We start from the raw sequence: 16,877 nt of genomic DNA, 5'->3' as shown, positions 1-16,877 counted from the left end.
AGAGACAGAGAGACAGTTCTCTTTCCCTTCTGCCCAGAGAGGCACAACCCCCTCTGGCACACTTCAGGCAGCTCTATCCCAGCCAGAAGCTGCTCACACAGGAGGGCTGAGCTGGCAGAAAGTTTAGTCTATGTGTCACTGAGCTTTCAACCCCAGAGAGACAAACACCCAAATGATCTGTGTTACTATATACAGCAAAGTAAGAGCAGTTTATCTTTCACTGATAAGTGGAATTTAAGATCTGAAATATGGAGTGTGCTTAGGATGCTCACATGCCCACTTTACCTTCTGCTCCAGGAGGGCCCGGCGTAGGGACACCCTCTGCTCAAGATCACGCAGCTCCCGATCATGCTGGGCTTCTGCCTGCATCTTGATTTTACTCTGATATGCGTTCAGCAGCTCTAATTCTTGCTGCAGCTGCATCTTCAAAACCTGGCACTCTGCTTCCTGTGCCTCATCCAAACGCAGCTGGGAAAGACAGACAATAGAGACGTTTCACCATGGGGTAACCACTGCTGACACTCCAGGGGAGGACCGCGGCGAGGGGCAGAATGGGCTGGGACATTGTTTTCTTAGCAATACAATTGGTCTCTATTGTACTTTGCTTCACTGAACAGAGAACCTACAGTGACAAAGACTGGTGACAGTGAGCCCACAGCACTGATGCAAGTGATGCTGATGAGCAGTGGCGCCTCAGGAACCACGATCCACACTGCAGAGACCAGACTGCTGGAGGTGCAAACATCCTCAGCTCTCCTTTCGCTAGAGGCAAAGAGAAGCTCTCTTGCTCTATTCAGCTGGATTAACCAATTACCTCTACACCCAGAAGACTTAAGTCCAGAGCTCTGCCAATGCAGGACTTTGGGCACAAGGATATAATGAATAAACCTAAAAGCAACATGATACTGAACTTTTAACCTTCCCATCATAAATGAAGCCAGCTACCCTGCCTCACAGTGTTAAATTTGTGTACAAAGTGATGTGAGCAGGATGCAATATGCAAGAATTGCAAAGAAAAGTGCACATTAAGCCGTAGCAAGGATTTGAAGCATTGCTCATGTGGTCATTCCTTAAAGAAGGAATCTCTTAAAAGAAGGAATCAGAGAACTTTCACAACACTTTGACCTCAGATTTACAGTCAAAACTGTGGACTCCTCCATGACTCAATGAGCATCTTCCACTGGTGGCACATGCTTGGGTTGGTATCATCAACAAATCAAAATCTAAATGAGTTAAGACAGCCAGTTGCACACTATGCAATGATGCTCTAACAGGGATGTTTATGTTGCCACATTTCATGCAAAAGCAGTCAACTGGTCACACAGATGCATCACTTTGCATCTCTACAACAGCAGCTTCAGCCTGCCTGGAGGGGGTGGTAGGTCTTTCCTCTGCATTTGAACTCCACTTTCTAAACACAGAGGAAGGACTGTGCAGGGAATGGCGTGTGCAGCAAGGAAGCAGAAAGCCTGCTGTCAGGATACAGAGCGGTTAAAATGCAAACATCCCTCTTTGGCTGAGGAACCCTGGGTCCCTCGGAGGCGACTCACAGCTTGTGTAGAGAGCATTTCATTAATGCTGTGATCATACTGCTCAGCCAGGATAGCCAGCTTCCGGGTCTGCTCCTCCTTGAGCCGTTTGAGGACAGCTTTATGTTCACTCTTTGGCGTGGTCTCCAGCAGATGGTTTCTCAGTGCTTTGTACTGTCTGGTTTGGATCTTGCATGTATCCTGAAACTGCTTCTTTATCTGTAGTTCTTTTGACTGGAAAGATGGAGGGGACACAAAGAAAAAACCAGCATGTTTCAAATGAGCGAAATATCCATTCAAATGGATATTTAGGATTACATTAAGGATATGAGTTCAAGAATCCACAAATGTATATTAACATCTACAGTGCAAGGAGGGAAGCAAAATACACAAGAGGCAATGACTATTGCTGCAGCTGCTTTGACACTGCTACTGTGCAAAACAATTACAGTACAGACACTTTTATAACAAAGCTCCAGCCTAAATACAGCTGTCTCTGCACAAAGAGCCTCACATTTGTCACTGGACTGAATCCAGTCCTGGGTGTTGCTTTTCAAGAAAAGTTCTTGAGGGACAGGACTAATATTTGTTAGCACCAGAAGCCATACTTACATGACTGTGCTTGTATGGCACATATATATGAGCAGCACTTAATGTAATGAAAAGAAGCAGATCTGGTGCATGGGAAAGGACAGGAAAAAAGAGCAATTCTTTTTCCATTGAGGGTTTGATGAATATAAGATGTATTCTAACCCTGGAATTTATGAGCCTGGTTTTCCTAAAGAAACCCAAAAAAGACTAGATGTTTTAAATGTACACCACAAAACACTAGTATTGTGTTGGTCTAGCAAAAAAAAAAAAAAAAAACCAACAAAAAAAAACCAAAACAACAATTCCCCAGTCCCACTGAAGGCTTACTGGAAATGGAGTTTTCCTCCCTTTGCACTTGCTAACATCTCTGTATTGTTTAGAGACATAGCTGTGATTGCACATAGGATTGGGGGACACCAATTCTGGAAAAGGTACTGGGGTCCAGCTTTGCTGCATGACCTTGAAGAAATTATTTCTTTTCTTCTACCTGCCTTCAGAGCAGCCTGTGAAGTTTAACATCTACTAAGTGTTTCAAGATCCTTAAAAGGAGGGTGTTATAGAATTCTCTGTATCTTTCTATGGGATGGCTGGCAGGGATACTACTAACAAAGCAAAACCCAGAAGTGATGAGTGATGATGGTTAATTGACAGATGGTCAAGTTCACCATGGTAAGAATAAACAAATAAATAAACACAAATCACTAAAATCAGACATGAGGGGCTTCCCATTGTTGGGAAGCTTCACCATGCCAAATGCTGAAGCACTAAAGGCACAAACAGAGCACAGGACCAGACTCCTGTTGGAGTAAGTTGGAAGAGCTCTGGGATCTGAACCAGCGAGGCAAATCTCTGTGCATGGCCAAATCAGCCCCTCCACTGCCTGCTCCTGGCACTAACTCAGGGCTCAGCAGGACAGGTGATAAGCACAGCACTTGCAGCCACCTCAAAAAGTGCAGTGGGATCAAACAACACATCCAGCCCAAGCACATTTTGCTGCATAAAACAGTAACACTTTGCTAACCTGATGCAGAGAACAGGACAAAGATGGGTTTCATTCAAATCAAAACATGTATCATGAAGAGGAATGTATCACTTTTAACCTTTCTAAATTTCACAGAAAGTTATTTCCTTCCAGGAAACCTTTAAGGTTGTTTCTCCCTGCTCTTAAGGGAAGTGTCAGCAGGTTACACATTCCCATCAGGGATCTGGTCACAGCAAAACACTATCAACCTATTTTGTCCTCATTTTTTGTGAAGTCTTGCTTGGACACCAGACTGTTTATAGGCTCCCAATCCAAAGGCTTTAACAACAGGAAACAGAAGGGAGGGGTAAGATTTCCAGTCAGAATTCTGACAAGATCATTTTGACCTAGTATTGTGAAATACCAGCAAGAGGGTATTTGCATCACAATTAACACACTTGAAATAATAACAGCCGTTTTCACTGAAGGGTGAATTCTAGTTATGGGTCCTTCTGGTGCTGTCATAGAACAGACACTGACCGTTAAAAACCTGCTTCCAGGACAAAGGGCCTCACTAAATAACAAAGGGAAAGCCTGAAATGTGCCCTTGAGGGAAAACGTTGCTGGGGAGAGAAACTGAACAAATGGTCAAATTATCTATTCAATTAAGAATACTTGCCTGCATTAGTCAGAGGCAGGAGAAGGAGTTAATGCTAGAGAACAGCCTCGATAAAGAGGGGATTGTGCTACAAACCCAACGGTTGTCCATGGGCTGTGCTGTTAGCGCTGCGTGTACGCAAAGGTGCAGGATTGACAGCTCAAGCCTGAAATCCTTCACTAATCACAGAACAGCCATGCAAAGCAAAGTGCAAGCTTTCCATGCTCCCTGCAAAACGCTCCAGCCCCCTCCTCCCTGGAAAAGGGAAGGGGCTGGAGAGTCTACAGAGGTGAGAGGGCAGCCAAGCCCCTGCAGCACAGTATCACAGATCCTGCTGCCCCAACAGCAGCCAGGGAAGGAGAATGGACACGCTGCCCACTCGTGTTTGCACCACGTCACCTTGGGGAGGCAGAACTCATTCATGCTAATCTCAGAAGGATCAACCTAATACAGCTGCTTCGGTTTTATTCAGCTCAGAGTGCAGCACAGCTTCCCTGTGAAGTCATCTGCTATTTATACACTATATCCTTGGAGATTCTCAACAGTGATCAGATGGTCCCTTGTTCTCACAAGCCAGGTTTTCACTATTTAATATTATCCTAATATTGACAAATCAGGTACATTTTTTTCTTTTCTGAAATTGTGTTTTCAAGTTGGTTATTTTCTCTGTAAGAAGATAACTTGCAGGTGGTGAACACTAAGTCAGATGGAAAATATCATGAAGAGGAAAGATGTAGAACAACAAAGAAACCCCATGCTCAGTATGCCATACACTCGTTTTGTTACTGGCACAGCTGAACACTGGGTGGAGAGAAGAAGTCTGCCTCCTCAAAGGAAATGTACCAGGCAGCTTTGTGAAGGGCCTTATACACCCTTCTCAGACACTTCAAAATAAACCACTGGACTTCTTTGGATGAAGTGAAAGCTTAAACAAAAACACTAAAAGCCTCAATCACAGAGGCCCCATAATTCTGGTCAGCCACCAGAGCTACAAGGGCAGCATGAGAAACCCAGGAGAGACAAACAGCAAAGGTCAGTGCCAGGAGCTTCCTGAGGACACTGCACTTGGCTGGTGTCTCTCTCTTCCCCCTCCCCACTTACCACCATGCCAGCTTTAATATAAAAACACTAACCAGGTGAGTTAGCCAAGACTGAGAGTGAAGTTCATTTTGATGCACACAGCAACACAAAGCTTTTGGGTTTTGTTTTTAAAAGACACTGCTTCATTACAGAAATACTGATTTTATTTTTGTATATGGGGGAGAGAAGGATCAGAAAATGGTGTAGGAGGGGGAGAAAAAAGCATACTGCAAACATTAAATGCATTTAAAACTACCCCAGAAAGGAAGGGACATAGCTGAGAAGAGCTTTTCAAAGAAAAGAAGGGACCAGTGCTGCTGTGGCCTGCCTGCAGTATCCTGTAAGCTGATCACCACTATGGTGCTCTTCAAGTTAACGGGCTTCAAATCACCTTGGCCTTGCCTGCACTGTAAAAGGGCTGTAATGGACCACTTTTCCATGGACCATGTTTCCACTACCACCAGCCTGCCCTGGAGCTCCTACACCACTTAGTACCTTCAGAGCTCCTACACCACTTAGTACTTTCAGAGCTCCTACACCACTCAGTACCTTCAGGCTCTTGGGCTGCTGCCGGACCTCCATGACGTGCTTGCGCCGCAGCTCCCGCTCCCGGCGCTTGTTGTACTCCAGCTGGTTGGTGAGCTCGGTCTGGTGCTGGAGCCGGATCAGCTCGCAGCGCATCTTCTGGATGGTGCTGAGATGGCGGAACTCCAGCTCCTGCATGGACTCGTGCTGACGCAGCAGCATGGCGTGCTCCAGGTCCTTCTGTGTCTGCCTTTTGTTTAGCTCCTAGCAGGAGGACAGAGGGAATTATTAGGTTCTTTGTACTTACTTGGATTTCCGTTGACAAAGTGACATTTCGCTTTGTTCACAAGGGCATTTCTCTTTCCAAGGCATCTGAGGACAGACCACAGAGTTTCTCAGTCTTATCAGCAGCAGACAGCAATGCCACCGGTAATTTTTCCTTCCTCATTTCACTTTTCTTCTTCCTGTTCTAGATGCTCAACAGGATTCACAGTAAGCATTTTCTGTTAACTGTTATGTCTGATGACTTTTTGGACCTAAGGATTCTCCTGCAATAGAACATTAACCTGTACATTGGATGCCACAGGGATTACCAGATGGCACTGCAAAGCGTCCAACCACTGCTCTACCAAAACACTTCGGATGTGCTTGATTTGAGTTGGATTGCAGGTGCTCCTGTGGGATGCACTTCACACAGGTGCATCCAGGTCTCATCTCTGCCTGTTCCCTTACCTCCCGAACCAGGTCCTGCTCCAGGTTATGGCGGCCCAGGAGCATCCGTCTCTTGAAGCGGCGACACTCCAGCTCCAAGTACTGCCTCTGACGCCTCAGCAAGTTGGCCTCTTCTTCTGCCTGGAAATGCTGGATGTTCTCCTTCTGCTTAGAGAGCCACTCCTGCTTCTCCTTCTTTGGAGTGCTCTGGTTTTCATTCAGCTCCTGATAATCGCAAGGTGATTAATTGTGGAATAGTTACATTAAGTTCTTTGGCCATGAACTGGACAGACCTGACTAATAAACTACTGAACTATGTTATATTCTCCCTTCTCAAGTTTGGTGCCATCTCAGCCTCTTCAAAATACATCATATCACATAAGGAACATGAAGGAAATACCAGACCAGGAGACAAATCACAGTGGAACAGATTAAAAGATTTTTTTTTTGGTTTTTTTTTTTTTTTTTTTTTTTTTTTTTTTTTTTTTTTTTTTTTTGCACTGGCCAAAATACTGGTTTATGTCCACAGTTTCCAGACCTATACATCAGCTGAAAATGTCAAAATGAGGAGTTGGCACTGAAAACACTTGGAGGTACTGCCATACCGCCTGGCATACATTTTTACAGGCTCCCAAAGGACTGAGAGAAGAAACATGTTCACGTCCTGTTGTTCAAACAGAACTCCAGCCACATGAAGCACATCAGATTTTTTTTTTGTGTCTTGCTTGATCAGAGCACATACCCATTTTACAGTAACTCATCAAGGCAGAACTGCTCACTGAGATGCCATAACTCACAAAAACAACGTAAAGAAGTTCACAGGTAAAACTTAAGAGTTTCCACATTTGTACTACATAGCATAAAGTATCTTTGGCAAAAGACTCTGCTTGCTTGAATTGCATACTAGAGATGCCCATGCAGTAATTAAGACTTGTTGTGATACATTTCAACTGAAGTATGAGACAGAACTCCTCTGTATTTCATCAGTGTTCCTTGGTGCTCTGTGATCTACTGCCCACTTAGAAAAAGATTCTATGTTATTATAAAGAGCCCACGCTACTGTAGTTTTTGTTAGATCTTTCTTGGCTCTGCTGCTCTTTAGCCTTTTTTTTCTTCTGGGAAATGCCTATGTTTGGGAATATTTCCCTTTGGAGCAAGTTCCTAAGTTGTGTCACACAAGTTTATGGTTGAGCATTAAATGGTTCTTTCAAAAAAAAATATTTATAGCGCTTATGGTTTCAGTCACTCCACAAAAAGAAAAAGGAAGTTTGATTCTACAGTTTCTCTGCACTTCACAGAGATCTTGATTTTCACTAAAATGCAATGATTATTAAATAATTACACAGCTTTCTCCATTAAAATTAATAGTGTATTTCCTTACAAATAGGTAAGGAAATAGGTATTTTCCTTACAAATAGGTAAGGAAATAGGTATTTTCCTTACAAAAATGCAGATCATCTTTACTGCTCTGTTCTCTTGCTCCTGTACAGGAATATCATTAAGTGATAAGAAACTTCACTAACTGATGCAGGGAATGGCCACTACCTGCAACAACAATGTATGAGAAAAATCTTCATGACCTTTCATAAACTTTTTTTTTGTTCCTTAGGATTGCCAAATTTGCATGTTTCTGACTAAAAAGCAGTATTTAACAATGGAGAAGTTTGTACTTTCACAAGATAAACACACAGTTACCAAGAACTAACTAAAAAAATAAATTCTCTTACTCAAAGGTCAAAGCTATGAAACAAATACAGTACACAAAGGACTCTGCTCATGAAATGCAGAACTCGCTGCAATCCTGTGGAAGATCTGTGGTGCAGTTGTCACTTTTATTTTCACATGTTCACCACTCTCACACTGTATCACACTTTTCTCATTGGAGATGAGTTACCTCTTTCAGCTGCTCTTTACGGAGTTTATATTCTCTCTTCTGGGACTCCAGGAAACTGTTCAATTCTTTCTTCTGTTGGGCCTGAATATGCTGTTGGAATTTCTTCTCTTCATTGGCCATCACTTTAGCCTACAGCAAATCCAGCAGCAAGTCAGTCTGAGTCCCAATGGATTATAGCTCATGTCCAATTTCAGCCTCAAGACCTGGAACTCATGGTAGTCACCACAATATTCACCACGGCTCTGGACAAGTCCAAGTCAGAGGAGCTTGTCCTCACTCTCTCCTCATTTCCCATCCCATCAAGGTACCCAGCAGAGTCCTCCTCCAGTGCCACATTCTCTCAGTCCTATTGTTCAGCTAATCTTGCTTAAAAAAGTCAAAACTTTATGATAAACTATATCCTCAGCCTTCCACTGAGAGATCAGAGATGAACAAAAATCGATAATAATAGCTGTAGGCAGCACCACTTCATTATCAATTATTTAAAAGCACAGCCCCCCCTGATATCCATACACAACTAGACAGTGAACATTTAAGTGTAGCTGGCACATTTCTCTGCAGGCTAATCTGCCTCCACAACACTCAATGGCAGGCAATTATTGACAGCACAGACATGGCAAGAGAGAGGAAAGCCCTCAGTATTTTTTCTGGAGTCAGGATTCTAACATTCAGTATAACCCACTGCCATGAAGGACATACCTTTTCTCTAGTTACATAAACCCTTAGTGTAAGGAGGTGATATATTAACCTTTTTCTAATTAGCAATTTGCTTGGCTCCTGAAAACAAGACATCTCAGAGTCCACACTGTCATCTCTGCATCAGTGAGGGGAAGTGGACAATTCAATGTAATTAACAAACACGGGTTGGTCTGATAAACCATAACCTCCTACCTCTTTTTCCATAGCTGCTTGGTGCTTTTTAATTAGCTTTTCCATTTCTGCAGCAAAATTGTTACGCTGTGTTTCGAGATCTTTGTCCAACCTGAGGCGGTGCTCGTCCATCTCTGCCTTCAGTTTATTCTCTAATGCCATCAGTTGCTTCTGGTGCTGCCTTCTCATACGTTTATAGCCAGACATCTGCTCTCGGAGCTCAGAGTCTTGCTCATGTTCCTGCATTTGCCTTGTCACCTAGGAAGATAACCACATCGGGCCAGAGGAAGTTAATGCTGCTTAATCTGCTTTTCAGCAGTCTTCAAACCACAAAAGAAAACGATTCAGTTAAGAAATATGATTTTGTTGTAAAGAAAAGCACACATCCTAATGGCAGCAGAGCAGATTAAAAACTCAATTCTGCTGTAGGAGATAAGCTCACATGGGCTCCAGCAGAAAAAACAGTACAATTGTTATAAAGCTGGTACTAAATAATGGCCTTTTAGCCTAATACAATGAGGGTGGATACATGCACAAACCCACAAATATTCATAATATGCATATGAAAATAAAAACCAGCTTATTATTATAAATGGTTTCCTATATTCTACAGGCACATTGGATTTGAGACTTAAAGTACTTAATATACACAAATTACATTTGCCCAGGTATCTCACTGAAGCTTTTATTAACTGATGCTAAATTATTTCAGTGACAGTATCTCAGTCAATGAAGATAGCTCGTATTGTGGTGATATTCTGAAAGCTCTGAGAGGTTGCACAGAGCTGTGTTCAGAGCACCCCCTCCTGCAGAGCTCTCCCCAAACCAACCCTCCACGTACCAGCGACGCTGTGCGTATGGTAGCAAAGTGCTCTCGGTTGCGATAATGAGACTTGTGGCGAGATACTTGGGGAGGAGACTGGGGTTCTGATGCCCTTGTCCGAGGATCCGACTCCTCTCTGTAGTTCTCTTCCTCCTTATCAGCAAATATTAATGTCAGAGAATAAAGAGAAACTGTGTTAGTAAAGATTTTTAATTTTGGTCTTTTTATTTAAAAGGAAGAAAAAAGTGTTTTACATTCATCAGCCCTGAAAGATCCTCCTGCCAATGAAGGTACGTATTGCAAAAGGAGCTTTGATCTATGACCTTTGCTTTCAGAAATTTCATACTGAATTTTTATTACTAAGAGGAAGATTGCTAACCAAAGCTGAAAATGAGGAAAAATAATGGAAAACTGAAAGCTGAGTTAAACAGTTTACTGCAACAAAACATAAAAGCTATAAAGTAGATTTTATCAAGTCTGAAAGACAAAAACAACATCTTTGTAGCTCTGAAAGACAGAGGAAGATTTTTATTACACCCACTGCAGAAATACCTCAAAGAAAATTTTTAAATTTGTCATGGTGTATTCTACGTTCTTATTTTGAATTTGTCATTCATCACGGAGCGATGACTAGTTAGATATGATACACTAATTAACTCCCTGAGGAAATACCTGTGTCTTTGTTGCATATCTGGGCAAAGAACAAGACATTCTAGCCACACCTATCATTAGCCACAGAAACGGTAGTGCTTTGAGCAAATGGAGTGATAACCCCTCCATGGCAAGAGCAGCCTGGTTCAGAGGGCACTCCCCAGCCCACCCTTCATGTGGCAGAGGGAAAGTGGTTTCTGCTGCATTTTTTTTCCTACACTTTATTCATTCACAAATATTCAAATCAAGTGCTGGGAAGCTGGGTGCTGCAGAACTGATTTCAGCTTCTACTGTAGGTCCTGACTTTAAGAATTATCTAATGAGGAGGTAAAAAGGGGAAGTCACACATCCTGCTGTCCCACAAGGCAGTGCTATGCATGTTAAGGGTAGCCACCAAACAAACCTATTTACAACCTCCCATTTCAACTACTCCTGATAAAGCAAACTGCTTTTGAAGCAATTCCATCAGTAAAATAATTTTTAGTGAATCAAGAAAAATAAAAGATCTTCACAGCCACTCTCCCAAGTCTCCAGTGCACACTCACATAGATATTTAGGGCACAATAATATAAACTACAGATAATGACTTGGGAATGGGAACAGCTGGCTTTGTGCCAAACAAATTCTCTCCCACTCTACACCTTCGAAGATCTCCAGTAAGAATCCAGTGCTTACCGGCTTTAGATGAATGACAGAGCTATTTGACATCACCGTGTGGTCCCCCTCCATCATATCCAGCTCGCTCTTATCATCCGAGGCATCTGGAAGACTGTTAACACTACTGCTTTGGCTACTGGCACTGATAGACATACTAGGAATGGACTGATTACTTCCGACACTGTTCACTGTTCCCGTCCTGCCCACACCATGATCTTGTTCCTAGGAGAAAGGAATTAGAAAGAAAATTCAGACCCATCCCAGTGGTACCTGTGGACATTACCAAATGGAACATTCATTCCATTTCTCTTTAAAGGCATCCACCTGCCACGTCATGGCACTTTCCACCCTCCAGGCATTGCCATGAAACATTTTTCTTGTGGGATGCTGGGGAGAGAAAGAGTCAGCCCTGTCAAGATTAACTGGCTGATGTCAGATTCTTTTCAACAGCGTGCCTGTTAACAAGCTGAACTCTATCATGTATCAGCCACAGCGTGTCACCAGAAACTGCTGTGACACCAGCATCACCTGAGTGCTCAGCTGGGACCCTGCACCTTGCAGGCTTCATTCTGCACAGGAGTCTCCTCCTCTGCATGGTGACTGCAGCACTCAACCCAAAAAAGAGAAATCAATTTCCCTGATGACCTGTTTTTTCTTTTCCTCTTTTCTTTTTGTTTTAAATAAATCAAGTAAAAACCTCAATGCCTTAGATTTAGAACAACATTCTCTATAAAAACAGAGGTTAACTGCAGTTGCTAAAGAGTTCTCATGAAGCCTCATAAACAGGCAAAGAAAGCAAGGATTTACAGGATTGGAAGCTGACTGCTCAAGCATGAACACATGGCACAGCTTCTTGCCAGCACTAGGCATCTACCCTATGTGTCCTTGTTTGTGCCTTGAGGTAGCTTTATTCCAAGCACAAAGAGGGAGACAGTGTTTACAGCCAGGTGTGTAAACAGCCTCCCTTCGTTTCAGCAATATCTGAATTGTGGTTATTTAAATAGCAGTCTCATTCTCTCTGGCTCAGTGATGAAATTCAGCATTTTTCTCACCTCCTCCTCCTCCTGTGTTTCCACTGCAGGGCCATTGTGGGCCTCCTGGAAGAGGAGCTTCTTCATTTTACGATACTGCAGGTTGTCCAGCTCTCTCACTGCATCCTTTGTTCTCTGAATCAGGTCTATTAACACTGTTTCCGGCCGCTCTCGAAGAACAAACATGTGCTACAGAACACACAAATAGGTAAGTGGCCTCTCATGCCTCCAAGGCACATGCTTTGAGGACACAGTGATGAGCTCTAGTTGGGTTTATTAGCCCTCTTCCCTGCACAGGAGGAGAACACCTTCACAGCTAACACTGGAATTATTTTTAGACTTCATAATCCAGAAAGATTTCAGAATGATTGTACCAAAAAATAAAGGTGTAAAAACCCAGAAATAGCATTTTACATGCCATGAATACTTGCTCACTATAAACCTAGACTTCAGAGACATTATCTACTAGTAGTTTAGTGAGGGAAGAGCAACAAATACCAAATAAAAGCTAAAGGTGCTAGATTGGCTAGTATCTTTAACCAAATGTTAATTAACTCATCAGCTAACTCTCAGTATAAAACCCTTTTCCTTGTTTAGAAAAGCCTGGGAATCAAATATTCATCATACAGCTCTGAGTCATAAAATAGGCTGTGAACCTCAGAGCCTGGTCCTGGAACAGTTCCCCATGTTCTGCTCTTCTCTTGGAGATATTCACCACATTTCTCTGCAAAGGTGGCTATATTTTGCCCATAGGTAAAGCAAGAACTGTCTATGTATGTCAGAAGCAGCTTTTGCAGTCTCCAGATGCAATGTGCTGTGCAAGCATGAGTCATTATTAACACCACCACTACTTTTATTTTGTTCCTTTGGAGAACTGCAATGCTGTTTCCAACATGGCACATTCCCTACCTGTCCCTGTAAAGTGGCATGCAGCTGTTTCAGACTATAGTTATGGAAGGAATATGTTCCCAAACGTTTCATTTCCATCAATGTTCTCTTTCATTGCAGCACATTCTCAAAATAAAACCAATCTGTAGAATTCTGAAATGGCAGGACTACACACCCACACCGAAACCTTTCCTGGATAATTGCATTGACTTTCTGAATAGACAGTTTTCAAAGAGGCACAAGTCCTCAGAGCCATTTTTAGGTAAAAACATGCAAAAAGGTGCTGATAAAACCTTCATAAATAGCATCCATTTCCCTGCAATGCAAAAAATTTGGAAAAACACTGTTTAGCAGAAGCAGGGCCAGGACAAAAAGAAACCCAAAATGTCAGAAGCACTGTAAAGAGAACAAGTTAGCAAAATTCTGAATGCCACCCGATGCCACAAAGGAAATCCATCAAAGTCACACAAAAAAAGCAGCTCCAACACCCAACTTCTCTGTGAGTTCTGTTCACATGTCAGCCTTTTGCAATCTACCCCACTGGCTTTGTCTCCAGACTACAGTGAGCAAAGCCAAGTACCTGCAACATTCAGGAGCACAAATGAAGAATTAAAAAAGAAGCTAAGAAATAAAGCAAGAGAAAGCCTGCAGACTGCTGAGGCTTTTTCATGCCAAGGAAAAATACACTGAGGAAAAACTGGATTTTTTGCCCCCTTTTCCCCAACAGAACACAGAGGGAAGTAACAAAAGGTATTTGTTAGGTAATGCACAGCAGCTCTGTCAGGATTAATTACAATCACTGGAATGACTGAGTTTACAAACTAAAACTCTTGACAAGTCGATGGTCATCCAGTGTCACTTGGTGGAGTGACCTATTACGATGAGAACTCCGAGGCTGCCTTGGAAAGTCACCTGGGGAACACTGAGGCACTGCAGAGAGGCAGTAAAGCCAGGGCTGCCAGCTCAGTACACCCCACAGCACTCCCAGCTCAAAGGTGTTTGAGCATCATTAACCATAACCATGAGACAGATCATCATCACAGTGCACAGCCCCTTTTAATACCACATGGAAAACAGAAAGGACAAGCAAGCCAACCTTCAGAAGCTCCTCTGATGTAGGCCTGTCTTGAGGAATTTTCTGGAGGCAAGAATCTACGAAGTTTCGAAAATAATCAGACCTATGTCGAGGAGAGGAAAAAAAAATCCAACCAAGTTAACAACCCAGTTTAATTCATTAAGGAGTCAAGATCCTCACATCTGGATGCTTGTCTATGGGTCAGTAAACCATAATTAGGAAGTTTTTAACTTTTGAAATTAGTTTACTGTATTTGCTGTTTTCAAAAGACAGTTGTTGAGACTGGGAGGCACAAAATGTTACTACTGTGCTTTATTCTTCTGAAGTTTATGCAACAGACACTTGCTACACACAAGCTGTGTCTTCATCTTGCAAAGCAATACTTCAGCAAAACAGGATTTAGAAATTGACAGTGTGGTTTGTGATTAAAAAAACACTAAACCACACAGTTTTGGCTAGCTAGGGAGCTTCAAAAGTTTATTGACCCATGAACAGAATTTTTTACAGGATCTTAAGTTCTTCCAGCAGCCTGTCCTGCTCCTACTACAGTGAAGAGTCTCAAACATATATTTAGTAATTGGTCAATTTTGTGTACGAAATGTATAGTGAATCTAATGAGAACCTTCCAGCTCACATCCTCCCAACAGGACTCCAGCCATTTCAAGAACTCAGCATGACAAAGCACTCCATTTACAGCGATCCCCTACAACATTCCTCCCTCAGCAATACTCACCATTCATTAGACTGTAGTGTAGGGGATTCATTCTGCGCTATGTGATATAAGGCACTCATTGCGTTCATGTTAAACAAAGGAGGCTTCCTTTCCGCTGCACACAAGAGAAAAGAAGTTTTTATATAGGGAGATAGTCTCATGTTGTTGCTTTTTTTTTTTTTTTTTTTTTACACTTTACATCCCTTTAAAAAGAAAACCACATCAGCAAAATCCCTACTGCCTGAACATGGAACCCCAAACCAACCCTACCCTGCAATCAGACAGATATGTTGGCATACGTCCTGTGCCATTGCAGAAGATGAAAGCCCTTTGAAGATCAAATGCCTTGTCCTCTCAAGCTTTTAAATTACGTGGTTTATCATAGTTGACTTCTCTGACTCATTGTAATGTACTAAAATAGGAGTAAGTTAACAGTAAGCTCTATACTGGGTGTTTAGCCACTAAGCATTCTTGGCTTCATACACCCCCCCTCTGTTTTTTTTAATCAACAGTTGCTAAAAAGCTAAGAAATATTTATTTCTAGCAGGACAGCAGTGATGAAGAAAAAGCTGGTTACAAGAACCATCAAATCACACTTAACTGACTAAGCACATGGGCAGGAAGTCAGCAACAGGCCAACTCTTTATACTATTTTGAGAGTTGCCTTCTCTCTTTGGCTCTTCTCTCTTTCAAGCTTGTATTACTCTTATAGACTGACACAGCATGAAAGCTTAATGAGGAAGGAGATGATCTCACTGTAACAACAAAATTGAAGCTTCATCAGAATGTTTATGGGGCAAACTTTATAAAGCTCAGCCTCACCATAGACATTCCAGAGAAGCTGGTCAGGCCACGAGGATGTTCCTACACTACTGAAAATGCAACAGAAAACTTTCCTTCCACAAAAAAAAAAAACAAAAAAAAACCAAAAAAAAAAAAAAAAAAAAAAAAACAACAAAACAAAACAAACAAAAAACAAACAAAAACAAAAACAAAAACAAAAACCCAAACAAAAAAAAAACCAAACCAAAACAAAACAAAAAACCAAGGAAAAAAATGCTACTTTTCTTAGTCTGCTCCTTAGTTCTGAGTGGAATAGTAGCACTGAACTATGGATCAGAGATCATGGCACACTCATGGCTATGGCAGGATGGACTAAGCCCTACAAATTCCTCAGAATGGGTAAATTGAGGACTTAAGTCTTTCCTCAAATTCAGCACTTTACCTCCTCTAACCTGTCAGATAACTAGTTGCTGCTATCAAGGATCAGACAGATTATTCATTAAACTATTTTATCTGACTGTTCTCTCTACCTTTTTTTCTTTTAGCTCACAGGAATAGAACAGAAATCTTCTGGAAACCCTGAAACTGAGCCCTCAATAAGACCACTCCTAAGACTAAGTGATAATTTGAGAAGACTACCAGACATCTCATTTCCCTGCTGTCTTCCCATGCTTACTCAAAGCAACACAAATGAGCCAGGCACACGGACCCAGCCTAAACTGCTCTGCTGTCCTGACCTAGTCTCACCTCCCACCATGCCAGCAGCCGTAGACGAAGCCCAACACGCTTCATCCTGCAAGAACGCGGCGTGCAGGACTCCCGGGGGTGTGGTGGCCATGAGCTCACTGCATTCCTGGAGCCCTGCAGCCAGCCAAGTCTCCTTACTCCACTCAGAGCAGGATTCTGTCATGACAGTCACACCCCTTCAACTTGCTTTATATTGGCAACCAAAAAAAAAAAAAAAAAAATCTGCTCTGAAGAAAGAATCTACTTCGCGTCCTGGAAGAAAATGAAGCTGACACTTTGGAATGGCACACAGCATTTTTAGCTAAACTGTGCAGTTCACATGGATTAGTGTGTTCCTGAGAGCTCTCACTGCCTGGCTGGGCTGCTCCTCCATGGAGGTTGGGTTGGAGCATGAGCAATCAGATCTGACAAGGATGGGAGGACAGCCTCAGGTGCACGGGAGCAGTGGCGTGCATGGTGTGCTTCAGCCAGGGAGTTTTTGTTCCAAGAAAACATGACGTGTTAAATTTAAACAGAATGCCATACTAACAGTGTCCCTTTAAACTCACATCCTGCTTTAAAGGGTCTGTTCTAATGGCAACGCCATCATTTCTTTGGGCTTTGGGTTTCAGGTTACCACGTCAAAATTGGATTATTTAATATCTTTTTGTTTAAAGAAAAAAAATCTATTCAGAAGTGACAATACACACTG

At 42.4% G+C, this 16,877-nt stretch overlaps 1 protein-coding gene across 3 annotated transcripts in view; it reads right to left on the bottom strand.

Annotated features, from left to right (window-relative positions):
- The window catches only part of TAOK1 (TAO kinase 1), a 69,732-nt gene that overhangs the window by 12,379 nt on the left and 40,476 nt on the right, over nucleotides 1-16,877 (bottom strand). For 2 of the 3 annotated variants that reach the window (XM_053961378.1, XM_053961379.1), the window contains exons 9-19: nucleotides 14,678-14,771; nucleotides 13,966-14,047; nucleotides 12,003-12,170; nucleotides 10,969-11,172; nucleotides 9,661-9,795; nucleotides 8,841-9,077; nucleotides 7,950-8,078; nucleotides 6,077-6,280; nucleotides 5,369-5,608; nucleotides 1,551-1,763; nucleotides 286-468 (exon numbers count right to left, since the gene is read on the bottom strand). In XM_053961378.1, the coding sequence (XP_053817353.1) occupies nucleotides 286-468; nucleotides 1,551-1,763; nucleotides 5,369-5,608; nucleotides 6,077-6,280; nucleotides 7,950-8,078; nucleotides 8,841-9,077; nucleotides 9,661-9,795; nucleotides 10,969-11,172; nucleotides 12,003-12,170; nucleotides 13,966-14,047; nucleotides 14,678-14,771 (1,889 nt within the window). Of the gene's footprint in view, nucleotides 1-285; nucleotides 469-1,550; nucleotides 1,764-5,368; nucleotides 5,609-6,076; nucleotides 6,281-7,949; nucleotides 8,079-8,840; nucleotides 9,078-9,660; nucleotides 9,796-10,968; nucleotides 11,173-12,002; nucleotides 12,171-13,965; nucleotides 14,048-14,677; nucleotides 14,772-16,186; nucleotides 16,211-16,877 lie in introns of those variants that run through there. The other variant, XM_053961380.1, reaches the window with a different exon arrangement.

This window comes from Vidua chalybeata, chromosome 20, assembly GCF_026979565.1.
Source record: "Vidua chalybeata isolate OUT-0048 chromosome 20, bVidCha1 merged haplotype, whole genome shotgun sequence".
In the NCBI taxonomy this organism is placed as follows: domain Eukaryota; kingdom Metazoa; phylum Chordata; class Aves; order Passeriformes; family Viduidae; genus Vidua; species Vidua chalybeata.
Note: the sequence above shows the minus strand (reverse complement) of the source record. Positions and strands in the feature narration are given on the sequence as shown.